The sequence below is a fragment of the Lemur catta genome, chromosome 14, assembly GCF_020740605.2.
Source record: "Lemur catta isolate mLemCat1 chromosome 14, mLemCat1.pri, whole genome shotgun sequence".
Lineage (NCBI taxonomy): Eukaryota > Metazoa > Chordata > Mammalia > Primates > Lemuridae > Lemur > Lemur catta.
The window spans coordinates 25,915,962-25,933,165 of record NC_059141.1 but is presented as its reverse complement, the minus strand read 5'-3'; the positions used below and the strand labels follow the sequence as shown (position 1 = coordinate 25,933,165).

Below are 17,204 nucleotides of genomic sequence, written 5' to 3'. Positions count from 1 at the left end.
CGTGTCCTAATGAGTAGATGTTCTGGTCATGCCTCCTGTGCCCAGAAGAATTCTTGGCTAATCCCTATCTTACTGTTCTTCTAGCTTAGGCCAATGATACCTCTGGTTATGTGCTACAGAGGCATATGTGTGTGGGGAAATATCTGACAGTCAGCCCCATTACCAAAAGAAATCTTTATTCTTCAGCAGGCACACACACCCCTACCAGCCCTGGTCCTCAGGGTCACACTCGTCTGCATTCACCCCTCAGCAGCATATCTCCTCTCTGGCATATAAATGGAAGAGCCCCATGACCCTAGATCTTTCTTCAAACACAAGTAGTCTCACACTCAGTTACTTCACAATCCATTAGAAATCAGGACTCCCATGTTTCTTGCACAGCCATGCGACAGAGGCCCAGCATTTGTGCTGTCTGTGGGAAAGGCAGTCAGAGACCAGTGGTCTCCCTGCCTTTGGCAAGATGGCTCGATAGTTAGTAATTCCAGGTAAGATTGTCTGTTAGAACAGTCGAGGCCAGGACCAAGGGCTCAGCTACCAGGGCTCCCCAGCAGAAACCTGTAGCAAAAAATGTTGGCAACATCAGTGGTGAGGCTTATCTCAGCCCTATTTCTCCCCACGATGTAAAAACTCACCACTCTCCTCTGGCTGACACTGCTTCCTTGCGCACCAGTCTCTTCTTGTCATCCAGCGGTTTGGCCAAGGCCCGGATCACCTGTGGTTTGTACGGCAGCAGCTGTGGAGTCAGAGGAGATAATCTTAGCCTTGCTCATCCAAGGCAACCCAAAGTGCCACTTCTCTGACTATACAACTAATATTCTGAAGAAAGCAAAATGTGTCCTATTTTTTAGTGATTCCAATGGATGCTAAGTGGCAGGATGGCCACTCTACTATGGTAGTCAGGATCTACTGGGTCCATTCTGGGTCTAAGGAAAAAATCCTGGCCTACCTGTACCTTGTAGTTCATATTGATCCCATAGCAGAGTGGTTAACCCCACTTGACTAAGGCAGAAAGGTACTTACCTAGCTTTTCTAAGAAATTCCCAGACCAGGGAGGGCTATCTGAGGACTTACCACGGGGGTAGGCAGGCGAGTGAGAGCGTGCATACACTGCAGTGCGGCGATCCGGACAGCCTGGAACATAACCATAAGGAGGTCAGGGGACACCCAAGGGGAGATGTTGATGCCAAATGAGTTGCTGGGGCTCAACACACCATGGAAGGGCTAGAGCTGAGGTTCAGAAACTTGGTGACGAGGGTGTCAATGTGAAGACTCATGACTTGGGGTGCTTCCAGTAGAAGAGGCTGAAGGCAGCTGAGGGTGGAGAGCTGTACAATACAGTCAGGGCAGGACAGGGCCTCCAGCAGCAAGGAAAGGAGCTAAGAGGCAATGGGAAAGGTAGGAGATGACCATACTGTAATGATCCTGGCCCCCCTCTCCTTTCTAGCCCAGCTGGGGAAGAATAGCCTCCCTTGTGGGGCTCTGACCGCAGGACTTACTGTGGGCAGCTCTGGCAAGAGCACAGGCTTGGGCAGCCTGTTAAGTACATGAGACAGACCCTTCAGGTAGTTTGGCTTCACATCTGTAAAAAAATGGAAAAGCTTAGGGAGAAACTGGGCTTAGACATATAGCTTGAGAATTCAACAGCAATCTCTGAAGAGGCTGAGATATCAGCCTACAAAGAAGTGGGGAAAAAAGAGCCCCTCAAGCTCAGAATAAGTAAGATATGTCCATCAAAGGAAAAAGTGGGATAATCTACAAGTTTAGCTTTCTAGGACAGACCACACTTTAGCTCTAAAAAAAGCATGCAGGTCCTAAATTATTCTAGGCAATGTGGCTAAGCAAAGGAGGGGTCTACATATTTGCAGCCTGTCAGACTCTCCTCACCTTGGGGAGCAGCGTGGAAGCCCTGCACCAAAGCAGGCACATTATCTGTGAAGAACCGCTGGCGGAACATGATCCGCACTTCAGCATGGCCGGCACGAGTCAACACATCAGTGCAGTCAGACATGAGCAGTGAGAAGCCATCAGCTGCTGCTGGGCCTAGTTCTGGATCACTCAGGAGGCCCATGAGCTGGAGAAAAAGAGGGCCTTTGAGGTGCATCGGGGGAGAAATAGAATCAACAGGGAAGTTCCTGTTTAGGTCCTAGGTTCTTCTGTCTCCAAAAAGGACTTACCCTGGCTGTAAGGCAGGAGCTGAGAGGATGGTACCTAAGCACTAAGGCCTTTGTTACCTGTAATTGGAGAGACAGAGAGCAGTCAGGGCATGACACTCAAACCCCAGAACCCTGAGACGCAGATGCTTCTGGCTCAGGGTCAAATAGGGATACTTCATTTAACCAGACATTACTCTCTAACAAGAATCCATTCTGACTCCTTACCCAGAGGAGCAATGTGAAGGCCTGACTACGATAGGGCCCAGAGCCCAGGCCAGCCTCCACTTTGTCCACAGCCAGCTGTAGGAATTCGTCAAGCTGCTGCCCTGAAAAGGGATGAGGAAATGCTGATACAAAGGCTACATTTTTTCTTTAAAACAGAAGAGGTAAATAATTTAAGCACAGAGCTCCCTGAGGGCTGTTACAAAGGGACAGTATCATTTTGTCCACATAGGACACCAGCATGAGAGCCTGGTGTTCTCAAAATGCAGGGGTGGTGCCCTATGAAAAGACAGGGTTGTCTACTTCCAATAAAAAATTATCCATCTTAGCCCCACAGTAGGGAATAGGATGGTGGAACCAGATAGAGCATTCTCTTCATAGTCCCTTCTCTTCTTAGGTATAGTAATGCTTTGCTCAACTCTGGTCTTGAGCAAGGGCTGTTCCAGGACAGTGTTTGAGCAGCTAAAGCCCTATTGTGTTATTAGCAAGCTCTTTTTTTTTATAAAGAGAATGAGGACTGAGCTTGAAGATTTCATCTGTAGTTGATCCCAGGAGGCCCTGACCCTGTCTCCTCCCAGTACCTGCAGGGTGCTTGTTGAGGAGTCCTGCAAAGCACTTGGCAGCAGCGGTGGAGGAGAAGGGGCAGCTGTGGCAGCAGCTCAGCTCCATAAGTTCCCGCATGAGTTGATTTAGCTGAGGGATTTCCACCTACAGAATAACTGGCTATGAAATGGACCCAGAGAACACCTGGACTCCAAGAGATACCGAGTACCAAGTGGCAGCAGGGACCAGGATGGATGAGAACTAACTTCTGCGGTGGGGGAAGTAAAACATCAGCTGAGTTTGTGGCAAATTTCAGCCCAGAGGTCACCTGGGATCCACCTTCCCGTCAGGGTTAAACAAGGGTACTCCCTAAATTGTGTGCTTACTTACATTTCGAGGGAGGGAGCAGACAAAGGCCATAAGCAGTGCAACCAGCCGCCTCTGCCCTGAGGGGCCGTCCTATAAAGGAAGAAGAGCCCTATCAAGCCTGCCCACCCAGCAACAGGCTTGTCTGCCCCTCTACTCATCCATATTAGCCCTAAAAAAATTAGCTTGAAAGACACAAGTTCCAAGATTCTCCCGTCTGATCCATCAGACTGTCACCTGGAATGGCTGGAATCTGCTTGGGAAGCTGTTTTCAGGCAGAAAGGAGACGTTGCCATCCAAGAAGAGGGGCACAATGCAGGTGACACTCTGGGCAGCTAACCTGGGGGCAGAGTACTAGTTACTATTAAGGAGCTAGGTTTCTAAAGCAGTCCTCCCTGCCACAGCAGTGCTTTTCAATCTGGGGTTCAATTAGGGTCAAGTCAATGGGACAGGCCCTGATCATTCATACATTTAATAAGTATTAATTTGGCACATATTATGTGTTAGGAAACCATTCCCATTCTAGGCCCTGGTGGTACAGCAGTGAGCCAGACAAATCAAATCCCTATTCTCTTGGAGCTTACAATCTAGTGAGAGAACTTGTGTGTGTGTGTGTATGTGTGTGTATTTTTTTTTTTTTTTTCGAGACAGTCTTACTCTGTCGCCCTGGCTAAAATGCAATGGTACCATCATAGCTCACTGCAACCTCAAACTCCTGGGCTCATGCGATCCTTCTACCTCAGCCTCCTGAGTAGCTGGGACTACAGGTACAAGCTACCATACCTGGCTATTTTTTTCTATTTTTAGTAGAGACAAGGTCTTGCTCTTGTTCAGGCTGGGTCAATGTAGTATGTTTTTAAAATGCTTCACAGGTAATTCTTATGCACATCTACAGCTAAGAACCCACTGGCTCATGGCCTGCCCATCCCCACAGTCCATGGTACTAAGAGCCCCTTCCTTTTGCTTTGTCAGAAAATCTTATAAAAACAATTAACTGCCTCCACATTTAAATTCAGGTAAAAGGACAGCTGACAAGACAGCTATCTGTTGCATCTTCCAAAGAATCCTATCCTTCTCCCTGGGTTTAAGCCACATCCGTGATTATACTCACTCAGGGCTTAGGTGGGTGGTGGCAGTACCAATGACAGATACCATGGCAGCCAAGACCTCATCCTCCAACAGCACTTTTCTCAGAACTGAGGGCTCCTTCTCTGCCAAACCAAAGCAAAACACGCACAAGCCTATGACTATGGTTCAAAGATCCAAATGATTAGGTCCTGTCGTGATTCTGGGGCTGACCACAACAGCAGCAGCTTTTAATCTACCCTCTGGTAGTGCTGCAGTCCTGAGAAATAGCCAGGCACTAGAAAAACAGGAGTGGTCTAACCTGGGGCTACACAGAGCTCTTGAGAACCTCGTGCACAGTCCTTAGACTAAGAAACAGTGGGAAATAAGGATAGCTAAATGGACGTTCTTAACATAAGAGATAGTAACACTGGTCTTTAAAAAAACTTTAAAATAACATGGATTTGTCTTCATGGGCCCTTACTATTTATAACAACTATCACATACTGAGCACTTGCTGTGCGGCAGGCATTTCACATTTTTTATTTAATCATTACCAATTACTCTGTGATGGAGGTATTACTATTTATCCCCATCTTACAAGTGAGGACACTCGGGCTTAGAAAGGATGGATATCTTCACCTAAGTTACCAAGTGAGTTGAGGATGAAACCCAACCAGATCTGCTTGACTCCAGGGTCCAATTCCAGCTAAACTAATTACATAGCAAAGGGAAAAACGTGTGGATCTTCTCGAACACTGTTAACACTAGTTAACAATGTTAACCAGTTTGGTTCCTGCCATCGGTCAGGCTGGCACTCTGCTGTGAAGTGAAATCTCACTCGGGGGACAAAGGATTCAAAGTAAGCCTCGGATGCCCTGAGATGCAGTACCAGCCAGACCCAGAGGATGGCAGTGCTGTGCGACACTAGCGGAGGGCAGATCCCACAGGCTGGGAAGGAGCACAGGTGCAAAGTTACCTGGCATGGAAGCCTGCACAGCCAAGGCAAGCAGGCAAGGTATGGCCGTCTGGTGGAAATACCAGCAGCTCTCGGGGTCCTGCTGGCATTTTTCCGCCACCTGTTGGAGGCTTTGACAGACAGCAATAACTTCACTGGACTGTGCAACCATATTCCCTGTTGGTGAAAAAGTAAGTGTTCTCTGTAAGGTTTTCTTAAAACCACTTCCAGGTATTTCCAATACTGCAGATGGGAAGAACAGTCAAAGATGAATTACTGAAGTGGCCAAGAATGTCTTATTAAAGAGCTGAATCATTTTATTCTCTTAGCAACTCTTTTTCATCTGTTCAGACTGCATAGCTGAGATCTGCTCTGTGCCAGGCGCTGCAACAGAAGCATTCAGATACGTTCTCTCCTTTATTTTCGTAACAACCCTAGAAGTATCATTTCCCCCACTTTATAGAGCAGGACACTGGAAGTGCAATGAAATGATCAGGGGTTTTTCCAGGGTCACAGTAAGTGCAGTTAGGAATCAATCACAAGTCACACTCCAAGCCTAATATTCCTTCTACTATGTGACAGCTGCTGGATCAACCACTGTCGACCTGGATCTAGGCCCGAGGGCTGGGCAGTCCTAAGCATGGAGCCTAGGTTAGTGAGGACTCACGGTGATCATGTGTGGGTTCCCAGTAGCAGTAGCTGCTGTCACTTTTGCCTTGGGGCCGTGTTTCTCAAACTCAAACCTATGAGTTACCTGGGGTGCCCATGCTGCTTTTTGACAGATCATATTTTGAGCACCATGGCCTCAGAGTGGTGCTTCTTAATTCTGACCCCACATAAAAATCATCTGAGCACTCTAACAATTACTGTTGCCCAAGTCCCATCCCTCCTCAGAGACTGATTCAGTTGGACCCAAGCATCAGTACTTTTTAAAAAAGTTTGCCATGTCACTGTTATGTACAGCTACAGTTAGAACCATTGCTTTAGAAGTGTCAACTCCAAACTCGACTATAGCTCCCCATTCAGCCCAGCTCCTTGGGTATTATTCCTGGTAGTTACCTTTGTTCACCTGCCAGAGATGCTGCAGCAGCAGAGGCAGCGTCTCCTTAACAATGCTAGGATGTGTTGATACAGCTGACAAGGCTTGCATACAGCGCAGATGCCGGGAGCATTTGGTGGGCCCATCCCCTTTAGTCAAATCTGATTCCCCTGAAAGCAACCCAGGAGACAAGGTTTCACTGTGTGTTGACAAGATGAAGGCTTCAAAGCCTTGCTGGGAAGGGTAAGCCACAGGAGATTAAAGATGCATACCTGTGCGCAGCTCCTCAGCAAGCCTGGGTACTAGGTGGCTGCTGAAGGCCGCAGGGTAGAGAGTGGCCAGGATTCCTGATGCTTCCAGTGCTGCCACCCTACTGGGGTCACAGAACAGATAAGCTTTGGCTGAGTGCTGGCCCCTCATTCTCCTGTCTAGGCCTGACATTAGGCACATTCAGGAGTGTAGGCTCCTGAGGCCTCCTTGCTAAAGAGCAGGACTCAAGTACCTACACCACTGAGTTGTACAGGGCTTCTTAAAGCCCCCCCAAAAGAGGCAGTCCCACATCGCTACAACTGGTTAGCAGCCAGAGGCTAACACAGAGCCACCTCCCTAAGGAGAGCCAGTGGTCAGAAACCCAGAGCCCTGGTCCTTGCTTGATCTGTTGCTACTAATACAGAGGCAGGAACAGAGGCAGCTTGCGCTCTGTCTCACTGCTTTAGATTCTCACCAACTCTGGGAATCCTCCTCCAGGAAGCTCAGTCTGTATAGGTGACCTACTGCCAGCTCCAGGTCCCCAGAAGATAGCAGATCTGTAGTTAGAAGGGAACATGAACCCCATCTTTCTTCCCCTGCAACCACCACAGCCCTTCCAAAAATCCTATTAGAAAGCCCAATCATCAGAGTTGCAGTGAGAACAGGGAATTAAGACTGCTTTTAAGACAGAAAATTGCAAGGAAGGGACCAATACCCTCATCTTCTCTCTTTTTCTTAAGAAGTACCTGGCTGGGCACCCAAGACTGTGAGTGTATGGATGCCAACAAGCTGAAGTTGGGTGCTGGGGTCCGTTAGGGCCATGAATACCAGTGAGCATAGCTGGTCCTTGAAGCCACTCAGAGGCCTTTGATCTAGGGAGAGACAGAGGCCAGGTTAAAAGGAAGCCCTTACATTCAATATCCCTGACTCAGCTATGATGCAAGGACAACGTGGGCCAGATTTAAAGAGCTTAATCCATGGGGTGTCCAAGGAAGCATGTTGGGGAAAAAATAGACATTTCATCCATTAAGTGTTCTCTTGTGCTATAACCTCGGAACAATGGGACCACTGACCTCGACTACTACACAGCACTTTGCCCTGCTATCCTTTGTAGGCTACAGTGCTCAACAGCTCCTAGGATACCACAAATGGAAGGTAACCTCACCTTTGTCTTCATAGCTCCATTTCTGCTGCAGCTTCAAGAAACCCAGGATCATTTCAAGGATTGTCCGCCGCTGGTTGCTCTGTAATGTTTCAAGGGGTACTGGAGTCAAAGAATATTTTAAAGGATTTCAATCCTGCTATTCTGAAAGTAGGGAGAATTATCCATTTACGTAAGAGTCAGGGAAAGAGTGAACAAGAGAACCAGCAGCAGCTAATGGGAGCAAAACCCACCATTCTCCTATCTGTGCCCAACTTAAAGCTCAGCTCGTTCTCACTGAGAAAGGGATCCTGGCACACAAGTCCCATCATTTACCCCAAGACTCCATCCCCTTACCTGACTGTGCTTGTGGAACTGTTCCAGCAGCAAAGGCAATACGTTGCTAGTGATGTGGTCACAGGCCCGGGCAGATGCACCTGCAGCTGCCTGCAACAGTTTGGCACTAGGCCACACCAGTTTCATGTCCGGTTCACACAGATGGTGCCTGCAGTCTAGAGAGGCAGCATATCACAGACCTGGGAAGTAGGCCAAATGTTGTCTGATTCCCCTACTGTCCAGACAGGTTGGAGACTGAGACCTGGGACAGCCTGCTAGCAGTTACCACTCAAATTGTCTTCAATTTAAAGTAGAGCTGTAGCCCCTAAACCACTGAACATGTGGGGGCTACATGAAAGGTCAGTGGCCCTTAAGGAATGTTATCTCTATTGTGTTTACTCCCCTTTCTGGCTGCCATGGCCCCGTTACCCTGTAGGATGTTGCTAAGGAAGGAGTCAAGGAGGTCCTCGGCATCAGCCCTCAGCACAGAGCGAGACAAACACGCAGTCAGGGAGTGGAGGGCCGCCAGGCCCTCTGCCTCCACCCGCTCACTTGCCGTCTGGAACACCTGTCGGGGAGGGATCCCATGGCTACTGAGGTGAGCCTGCACCAGATGAGACCCCACCCATCCACTGCCTATTTCCTTGGTGAAGAGGGAGGACTGAGAACTTCTAGGGCACAGCAATGGAAATTAACACCCCAACTGAACATCTTCTCAATTGCTATATTCTCACCAAGTCATTAGTCTCACTCAGGATTGAGAGATATACTTTTTGAGAAACAGAATGGCAACTCTGAGCAGTGGCTGTTGGGATCCCCTATCCTAACTCTCTTTTTCCCCTCTTTTTTAGCATGGTGCCAGAGGCACCATGACCTACTCTCCTTGCCATGGAAACACAGGAAGTGGGCAATGTGCAAAGCTGATCAAGTGCTCTCACCAAGCAGCTGACCCTCTGCTTGGAACTCTCTCTCCTATCACTCAACTAGAATTATGTGCCTTTGTTTGCTACTGAATAACCAGGCATAGTACCTTTGGTTCTGGGGACAACAGGGGAAAAAGGACAGGGTGCATTATTTCCCCTCATGGCTGACAACTGGGAGTTAACAGTAGTGAGTTTATCTAAGTAACACTCACCTCTCTGCGGATAGAAGACCAAAGACTGGGGAGGAAGTCCTTCAGTTCCTTCTGTCCATACCCAGCACAGCAAGCATTCTGCCGAGCAAACTGCAGGTATCAGCTATCTACACACTCACACATCCTAGGATATGCAGGCGCCTCAGCATAATGGCACCTGAAGGAGCCCGGCTCTCAGCAAAAAACCTAGCAGGATTTCATAACTGTCCTACCCAGGGCACAGAGAAATAGGAGTTTACCCTAATTAAAAAAACCATAAAGAGGGAGGCCTTTCCTCAGTTACCACTCAGTTACTACAGGACAGGACAATATGTAGCTAGGAGCTTTAGGTTAACACATGGGCCCAAATGCTGGGTATCCCTCCTTTGAGGCCCATAAACTCTTCCTGGTTGTCCAATAATCTATATCCTTTATTACCCCTAACTTGTCTAAAGGCAAGTGGATCCTACAAGGAGAAAAATCACTCACCAGAGTCTGTAGAGAATCTAGCTTGGCACTCAGAATCTCGGAATCCACTTTCTCAATTAGCAGGGGCAGCAGGAACTGTGGGGGAGAGGGAAGATTTTAAGCCTGAGATGGGTAATGTCTCTGCCACATCAAGGTCAACCATGTCCTTACTGCCACCAGTCCCCAGGGGCAGGTGCTACATCAAGGAGCTACACTCAAGTCAGGAGTTGTAACTGTCAGCTAACCTTCCTGCCAAGTTGTGGCCAGAGCACCAGTTACCTGGAAAATAGGCAAATTGGCAAAGTTATAGGATCTAAAAAGACAGCACCATACAGGGATTGGATTACTCTTTTAAAGGAAGAGATGGTAAAGTATTCCACATCAAAAGTCTGAAGATACTTGCTACACAAGACACTTGCAGGATGTCAAACCCTAAAATGTACACTAGATCTTTCTTTTTCCCCATGCTTTTACTGTTTTCTTCAGAGCCTTCTATGGGCAGAGGCTGCACATCCTGACTTTGGCTAGACTCACCTCAGCAAATCGTGGTGTAGACGCCAGCACAGCTCGAAGACTCAGGATGAGATCTTCTCTCTGGATACCATAGGGATCATTGGGTGGCTGGAAAAGGGAGAAGGGCCATGTGTTTGCATAACTCTTTTTTTTTTTTTTGAGACAGAGTCTCGCTCTGTTGCCCGGGCTAGAGTGAGTGCCATGGCATCAGCCTAGCTCAGAGTAACCTCAAACTCCTGGGCTTAAGCAATCCTTCTGCCTCAGCCTCCCAAGTAGCTGGGACTACAGGCATGTGCCACCATGCCTGGCTAATTTTTTCTATATATATTTTTAGTTGGCCAGATAATTTCTTTATATTTTTTTAGTAGAGACGGGGTCTTGCTCTTGCTCAGGCTGGTCTGGAACTCCTGACCTCGAGCGATCCACCCGCCTTGGCCTCTCAGAGTGCTAGGATTACAGGCGTGAGCCACCGCACCTGGCCCTGCATAACTCTGAAGACCACCTTTGAACACAGGCTTGAACCTGGCAACCCTGCAGAACAGGGTGATATTTATACCCAATCTGGCAGAAGAAGAAGATATGAAGCCCCAGAAAGAAGACATGCTTGATCTTATATGTGTTCTTTGGGAAATAAATGCATTTATTTTTTATCTGATCACACATTTTCTATCATTTCACCACTGAGAAATAAGTATCCTTAAGTTTCTGGTGTATCGCTTTCTTCTCTGTATATATTTTATTACTATGTGTTAGTATATACTGTTTCTCTATAATATATATGTATACTTAAAAATGATTATTTTGGTCATATGGTTTGTAATATATTCTTCCACTTAATACATTAAAAACATTTTTTCATGGTATTACATTATTCTTTCATAACATTAGTTTCAGCGGCCGATACTATTTAATTTTGTGGTTGAACCAGTTTATTTAAATAATTCCTCTCTGATGGATGTTTCTATTTTTTCACCCTTATGGAAAGCTATAATTCTGACAACATAAAAAGCATTGATGATTTCTGTGTCAAGATGGCAGATTGAAAACATGAATCAGATTTTCCTTTACCTCTTTGGAAACTCCACCAAAAATATAATAATAAAGGGATTTTCTTTTTTTAAAAAGACATAAAGCTAAAGGTTGAAGCGAACAGGATAGGAGACATTAACAACAAAATCTTAGAAGCTGAAAAGCAGACGGGTAAGAAAATGACTTAACAGACCCAAAATAACAAAATCCAAGGTAGGCTTAGGGAAAGATGAATGACTACCCATGCATACTATTCAGTCCTCAAAAGGCTTTGCAGGTCAGGTGTGGTGGCTCACACCTGTAATTCCAGCACTCTGGGAGGCAGAGGCGGGAGGATTACTTGAGGCCAGGAGTTCAAGACCAGCCTGAGCAACAGTGAGAGACCCAGTCTCTACAAAAAATTTAAAAATTAGCTAGGTGTGGTGGCATACACCAGTAGTCCCAGCTACTCGGGAGGCTGAGGCAGAAGAATCGCTCAAGGCCAGGAGTTTGAGGTTGCAGTGAGCTATGATGGTACCACTGCACTCCAGCCTGGGACAGAGCAAGACTCTATCTCTTAAAAAAAAAAAAAAAAAAAAGAAGAAGAAAGAATCACTGTTCCCAGCTGTTTATATTTTTTTCCCAGAGACATTCTAGGCAAAACAAACTTGCAGATAATATTAGGAGACATTTTAGATTTAGAAATCTAAAAAATTTTTACTTCATATATTCTCTCAGGAAGATATAAAAGGAGGTACATCACCAAGCTGGGCAGTAAACCAAAACATGAAGAATACGTGAACTCAGGAAATAGGAGATCTGATCCAAGAGAAAAGATAAGGGAATCCTAGGATGATGGTAAAGGAAGATCCAATATCTACTCTATATTAGGAGTAGGAAGTAACCAGTTGAGATTGGATAGCCCACAACTAAGAATAGTTTTAACATTTTTAATGTTTGGAAAAAAAGAAGAATATTTTGTGACGTGAAAATTATATGAAATTCAAATTTTAGTGTTCATAAAGTTTTATTGGAATATAGCCACTGTGCCTATTCTTGTGTCTATGGCTGTTTTTGTGCTGTAAAAGCAGAGCTGAGGAATTGCATCAGAGACCACTTGACCCACAAAGACTAAAATAGGCACTGTCTGGCCCTTTATAGAAAAAGTTTGCCAACCCCTTCTGTAGAGTGAGCACATAGGCACAGTGAAAGTTAAAGGAATTGAACCTTATATTGATGAGATCCACTATGATGGCACATGGTCAAAACTGATTTGTAAGACAATAAAGAATATTTCTAGCACAAATAGTTACACTAGAGCCATGTATCTGTTTTAATTAATATCTTGACAAGAACTTTCTGCTTCTGATAGACTGCAGTACAGAACATACAAAAATCTGCTTAAGAGAAACTCTCCTAATATTATCTATAAGTTTGTTTTGCCTAGAATGTCTCTGGGAAAATATATAAACAGCTGGAACAGTGATTCTTTCTAAAGGGAAAATGGATGGTGGCAGTAAAGGGGTATGAAAGAGGTTTATTTCTCTGCCCTTTAAATGTTGAATCATGCACACTGTATTACCTTTCAAGAAAATGGATGAAATATTCTTCCTCTCCCTCAAATTATAGATGCATATATTTTTTAACCCAGCAATTCCACTTTTAGGAATTTATCCTATCATACCCATAAGCTGCAGCATTGCTTGTAAAGACAAAAGATTAACAAGAACTTCTATAGAAGACTAGTGAAATTAATTGGGTATTTGTGTAAAGGAATATTATGCAGCAATAAAGAATGAAAAAGCCAGTTTATATACTGATATGGAACACTCTAAGATAAAGCAAAGTATAGGAAGAGAGGGAGTATGTGTGTATGCTACTCTTGGAGGGGGCAGCATTTGCTTATATATGGATGCAAAAGCTCTGTAAAGATACAAACGTAACTGATACATTTGGTTGACTATGGAGAAGGAAAGGCAGTAGGAAGATTTTGACCATTTGGACTCTGAATCATGTGAACGTATTATCTTTTCAAAAACAAAACAAAACACAAAACAAAGAACATGGAAGCTGAACCAGGATCTTTTAAGATCTCAAAGGCTTAAGTTCTTCTAAGTTAGAAATAGGAATATTGGTTATGAAAGAGATGAAAAGATCCATTTCAGGAGAGAGGTGGTCCCAAGCAACATATCAATGGAAATAATCTGGTAAGAAATTCCCTACAGCACAGATGGCTGTGTCATTTTAAAGGCAGTGAGAGTTAACACTCAAATGTTTGGCATGCTGTAATAGAACTCCTTTCCTTTCTTCCAAACCATTAATGCTTGCAGTACACATACCCACACACACACACATGGTGATGAGACCCTGAGTATTTGGAAGGAGAACGGAAATCCAATGCAGAGTGGGAGGAAGGCCCATAAGGGCCAGAGCAAACACTTTCTGTACATAGTGTGCTCAATTGTGCCTTTGTTTAGTCATTTTGTTTCTATTGCCTGAGATGCCCTCTCTAACTCGAGTCATATCCTACGCTAACTCGAGTCATATCCTACGCATCCCTCACAAACCAGCTGAAATCCTATCTTATCTGTGAAGTCAGTTCCTGCCTACTCTAGCTCACACTGAACTGTCTTCTCTGCACAACTACAGCACCACTCACTTTGGTACCTAACCTCATATTGTTGCTTAAATGTTTCAACCTTCAAGGGCAGGGACAACGTTTTACAATCCTGTAGCCCCTCAGCACTGAGTACATTGTTAAGGAGCTTAAGGAACCCCCCAAATACCTACTGATTTGAATCCTTTCTCCAATGTCAAATGCTTCTCCACTTCCCAGTTTACTAAAATGCAAATTCACGAGGGCAGGGAGTATCTATTTATTGACCTGTACCGTCAGTGCCTACAATGGGGACTGGCACATAGCAGATACTCAACGAATATTTGAATGAATATGACAGACAAACAAGCTTGGTAAAAAGGAAATTTAAAAAATTAATAAAAATTTTGAATGAATGAATGAAGGTACTACTTACGGGGGTAAAATCGATAGGGAAATAACAGGATGTCACTTCAAACAACTCCTCCACAAAGGGACCTGTGGCAACAGAGAAAGAATGAGGTTGACTTATTAGCTTCATTCACCTGACAAGCCCTAACCAGGAAATTCACAGCTACAAAGACGTACCCAAGCTATAGTCCCTGGAGATTAGGTCATGGACGATGCGGAAGGCCACCAGAAGATTACGGGGATCCTTTTCCCCATCCATCACCTGGATGAAGCCAAAGGTGAAGTCAGCTCCTAGGCCCTTTAGCTCTGAGAAGGAGAGAATAAGGTCACTAATGTCCTACAGGATACAGAACTTAGGCTTTCTCCTGGCCTGCATTCTCCCTTTGCTATCACTGCCTCCCCTTTCCTCTCCGGGCAGACCCTTTGGTCCTCCTATTCCAAGAGAAGTACTCAGCGAAGAGATGTGCAACTATATACATGTTGTCGTCAAGGTAAGAATTTAACATTTGGCTTCAACAAACTCTACCCTTCCTTTACTTCACTGGGGAGAGAGTGGACCCCTAGGTTCACTTTAATCATTCCTCTCTGGGTACTGGCTCTTCTATATAGCCTCCAGGCTAAAACAAGTCCTACTAATGGGAGGAGAAAAGTAGGATGTCCTCAGTTTTCAGACTTCCCAGAGAGCCCTGCCTCTTACCTTCTTCCCGGGTTTGCATAAAATTGGTGATGATACTGTAGACTGTGTGTCGGTCCACCTGTGGCAGGGACTTGGGAGTAAGGGAGAAAGGAAGTGAAGAAAGTACGCAAAGAATACCTCAGCTGACACTACTTCTTGCTGCAATCTCTAAGTGGACAGTGCTCTTTATATCAGCATAAGATCAACCTGAGAAGAACTGTAGAGAAATAATACAGCTATTGACTCAGCGGTACTGCAGTGGTGCCAATGACCCAAACCTGCTTGATGGATGCCTTACTTTCTGTAGATTTAAGAGGACACAGGTCAGATATAATGGCACGCACCTGTCTCCACATCCAGTAGCAAGGAATAACATACAAGCATGGTCACAAGACCCAAAGAGTCCAGACTTAGAAGACAGTGATTTTTTTTTTTTTTTTGAGACGGAGTCTTGCTTTGTTGCCTGGGCTAGAGTGAGTGCCATGGCATCAGCCTAGCTCACAGCAACCTCAAACTCCTGGGCTTAAGCGATCCTCCTGCCTCAGCCTCCCGAGTAGCTGGGACTACAGGTATGCGCCACCATGCCCGCCTAATTTTTTCTATATATATATTTTTAGTTGGCCAGATCATTTCTTTCTATTTTTAGTAGAGACGGGGTCTTCCTCTTGCTCAGGCTGTTCTCGAACTCCTGACCTTGAGCGATCCACCCGCCTTGGCCTCCCAGAGTGCTAGGATTACAGGCATGAGCCACCGCACCCAGCTGACAGTGATTTTTGTCATCTAATTCTAGTGATCTCAAGAAGTGGGAGACAAAGAATACCAACACGACTGTTATCACTCACCTGTACATGCACCTCCTGGAAGATGGCTTTAAGCACAGAAACAGCTAGTCCTGGAGGTAGGGCCACACATAGGCTCTGGGGGAGAAGGGAAGGTATGTGAGCACAGAGGGAATTACAGCATGGCCTCCAAGACACAACCCTACAACAGACCTAATTAGCTATAGTGGGAATCACAACATCCTAGTTCAGGAAGAAGTGCTAACAGTGAGAAACTTTCTCAAGCTGATGAGTTCTCTGCAGCTCCTTCTAGTTTAGCAATGAATTCCAGTCCCCCAAAGGATACTTTTACTCTCCAGAGTAAAAAGAGAAGTAGAGCTGGCTGACACTAATTTAGTACTACATTTGGGCATCTGCTCCTCAGCAGTTGAAGCCTTACCGTCAAAGGGCAAGGAGGGAACTAGACAAGGTCTCCCACAAACATAGTTATGTAAGGAAATGAACGAAAACTTACAAGGGCCCTCAGACCCTGCAGGACAGATGGGATCACAAGATGATGGTCCTTCAGCCGGTTCTCATAGAACAGGATCAGGTGTACCACTGCACAAACCAGATTCAGCCATTAGTTTGCACAGGTGCAAAGAGGGCCCACCAGCTTTGCTTCCTTCCCTAAGTCTATAAGGGCTGTTCCTGTCTGGGTTCTACTATAAATTTTCCCCTTCACAAAGAGATATATACCATGTTCTCCCATTTGAAGGTGACTTCCCTTGATCAGTCAGGAAAATAGGGAAATATATCTTATCCATTCTTACATAAGTCCACTCTCAGCCCAGAACTGCCTTTCTGTAGAACTGGGGTCTGCAAACTTTTTTTTTTTGTTTGTTTGTTTTTGGTGAGACACAGTCTCACTCCATTGCCCAGGCTAGAGTGCAGTGGCATCAGCATAGCTCACTGCAACCTCAAACTCCGGGGCTCAGGTGATCCTCTTGACTGAGCCTCACAAGTAGCTGGGACTATAGGTGCGTGCCACCATGCCTGGCTAATCTGTCTTTTTTTTGTAGAGATGGGGTCTCACTATGTTGCTCAGGCTGGTCTTGAACTTCTGGCCTCCCTCAAGTGATCCTCCTGCCTTGGCCTCCCAGACTGCTAGGATTACAGGCATGTAAACTTTTTCTTAAAGGACAGATGGTAAATATTATAGACTTATAGAACACATGGTCTCTATCCCAACTACTCAGCTCTGCCAAAGTAGAAAATGAAAGCAGCATATGCAATAGATAAATAATGGGTGTGGCTGTGTTCCAATAAAACTTTTTAATTTATAAAAACGAGCTGTAAGCCAGGCATGTGGCACTTGCCTATAGTCCCAGCTACTTGGGAGGCTGAGGCAGGAGGATTGCTTAAGGCCAGCCTGGGCAACATAGCAAGACCATGTCTCATTAAAAACACAAAAAACAGGCTGTAGTTTGCCTACCCCTGCTAGAGAAGATAAACAAGTTGTTGGCTTTTTTTCCTCAGGACTTCAAAGCACTTTGGTATTTCATTACTTTTCCTCTCCATCTATGAA

The 17,204-nt window shown here is 45.4% G+C and overlaps 1 protein-coding gene across 6 annotated transcripts in view; it reads right to left on the bottom strand.

Moving 5' to 3' along the window:
* Nucleotides 1-159: 159 nt before the first annotated feature.
* The window catches only part of MMS19 (MMS19 homolog, cytosolic iron-sulfur assembly component), a 30,478-nt gene continuing 13,433 nt past the window's right edge, over nt 160-17,204 (bottom strand). For 2 of the 6 annotated variants that reach the window (XM_045568713.1, XM_045568717.1), the window contains exons 4-31: nt 16,152-16,237; nt 15,701-15,775; nt 14,880-14,949; nt 14,360-14,488; nt 14,208-14,269; nt 10,189-10,275; nt 9,676-9,750; nt 9,208-9,285; nt 8,502-8,640; nt 8,094-8,248; nt 7,761-7,839; nt 7,342-7,467; nt 7,071-7,152; nt 6,619-6,719; nt 6,367-6,516; nt 5,329-5,484; nt 4,396-4,495; nt 3,522-3,624; nt 3,309-3,377; nt 2,957-3,083; nt 2,379-2,479; nt 2,175-2,231; nt 1,885-2,071; nt 1,497-1,579; nt 1,212-1,376; nt 1,072-1,131; nt 633-733; nt 160-555 (exon numbers count right to left, since the gene is read on the bottom strand). In XM_045568713.1, coding sequence (XP_045424669.1) covers nt 528-555; nt 633-733; nt 1,072-1,131; nt 1,212-1,376; nt 1,497-1,579; nt 1,885-2,071; nt 2,175-2,231; nt 2,379-2,479; nt 2,957-3,083; nt 3,309-3,377; nt 3,522-3,624; nt 4,396-4,495; nt 5,329-5,484; nt 6,367-6,516; nt 6,619-6,719; nt 7,071-7,152; nt 7,342-7,467; nt 7,761-7,839; nt 8,094-8,248; nt 8,502-8,640; nt 9,208-9,285; nt 9,676-9,750; nt 10,189-10,275; nt 14,208-14,269; nt 14,360-14,488; nt 14,880-14,949; nt 15,701-15,775; nt 16,152-16,237 — 2,831 coding nt within the window. In that variant the 3' untranslated portion in view covers nt 160-527. Of the gene's footprint in view, nt 556-632; nt 734-1,071; nt 1,132-1,211; nt 1,377-1,496; nt 1,580-1,884; nt 2,072-2,174; nt 2,232-2,378; nt 2,480-2,956; nt 3,084-3,308; nt 3,378-3,521; nt 3,625-4,395; nt 4,496-5,328; nt 5,485-6,366; nt 6,517-6,618; nt 6,720-7,070; nt 7,153-7,341; nt 7,468-7,760; nt 7,840-8,093; nt 8,273-8,501; nt 8,641-9,207; nt 9,286-9,675; nt 9,751-10,188; nt 10,276-14,207; nt 14,270-14,359; nt 14,489-14,879; nt 14,950-15,700; nt 15,776-16,151; nt 16,238-17,204 lie in introns of those variants that run through there. The other 4 variants (XM_045568714.1, XM_045568716.1, XM_045568719.1 and 1 more) reach the window with 4 other exon arrangements.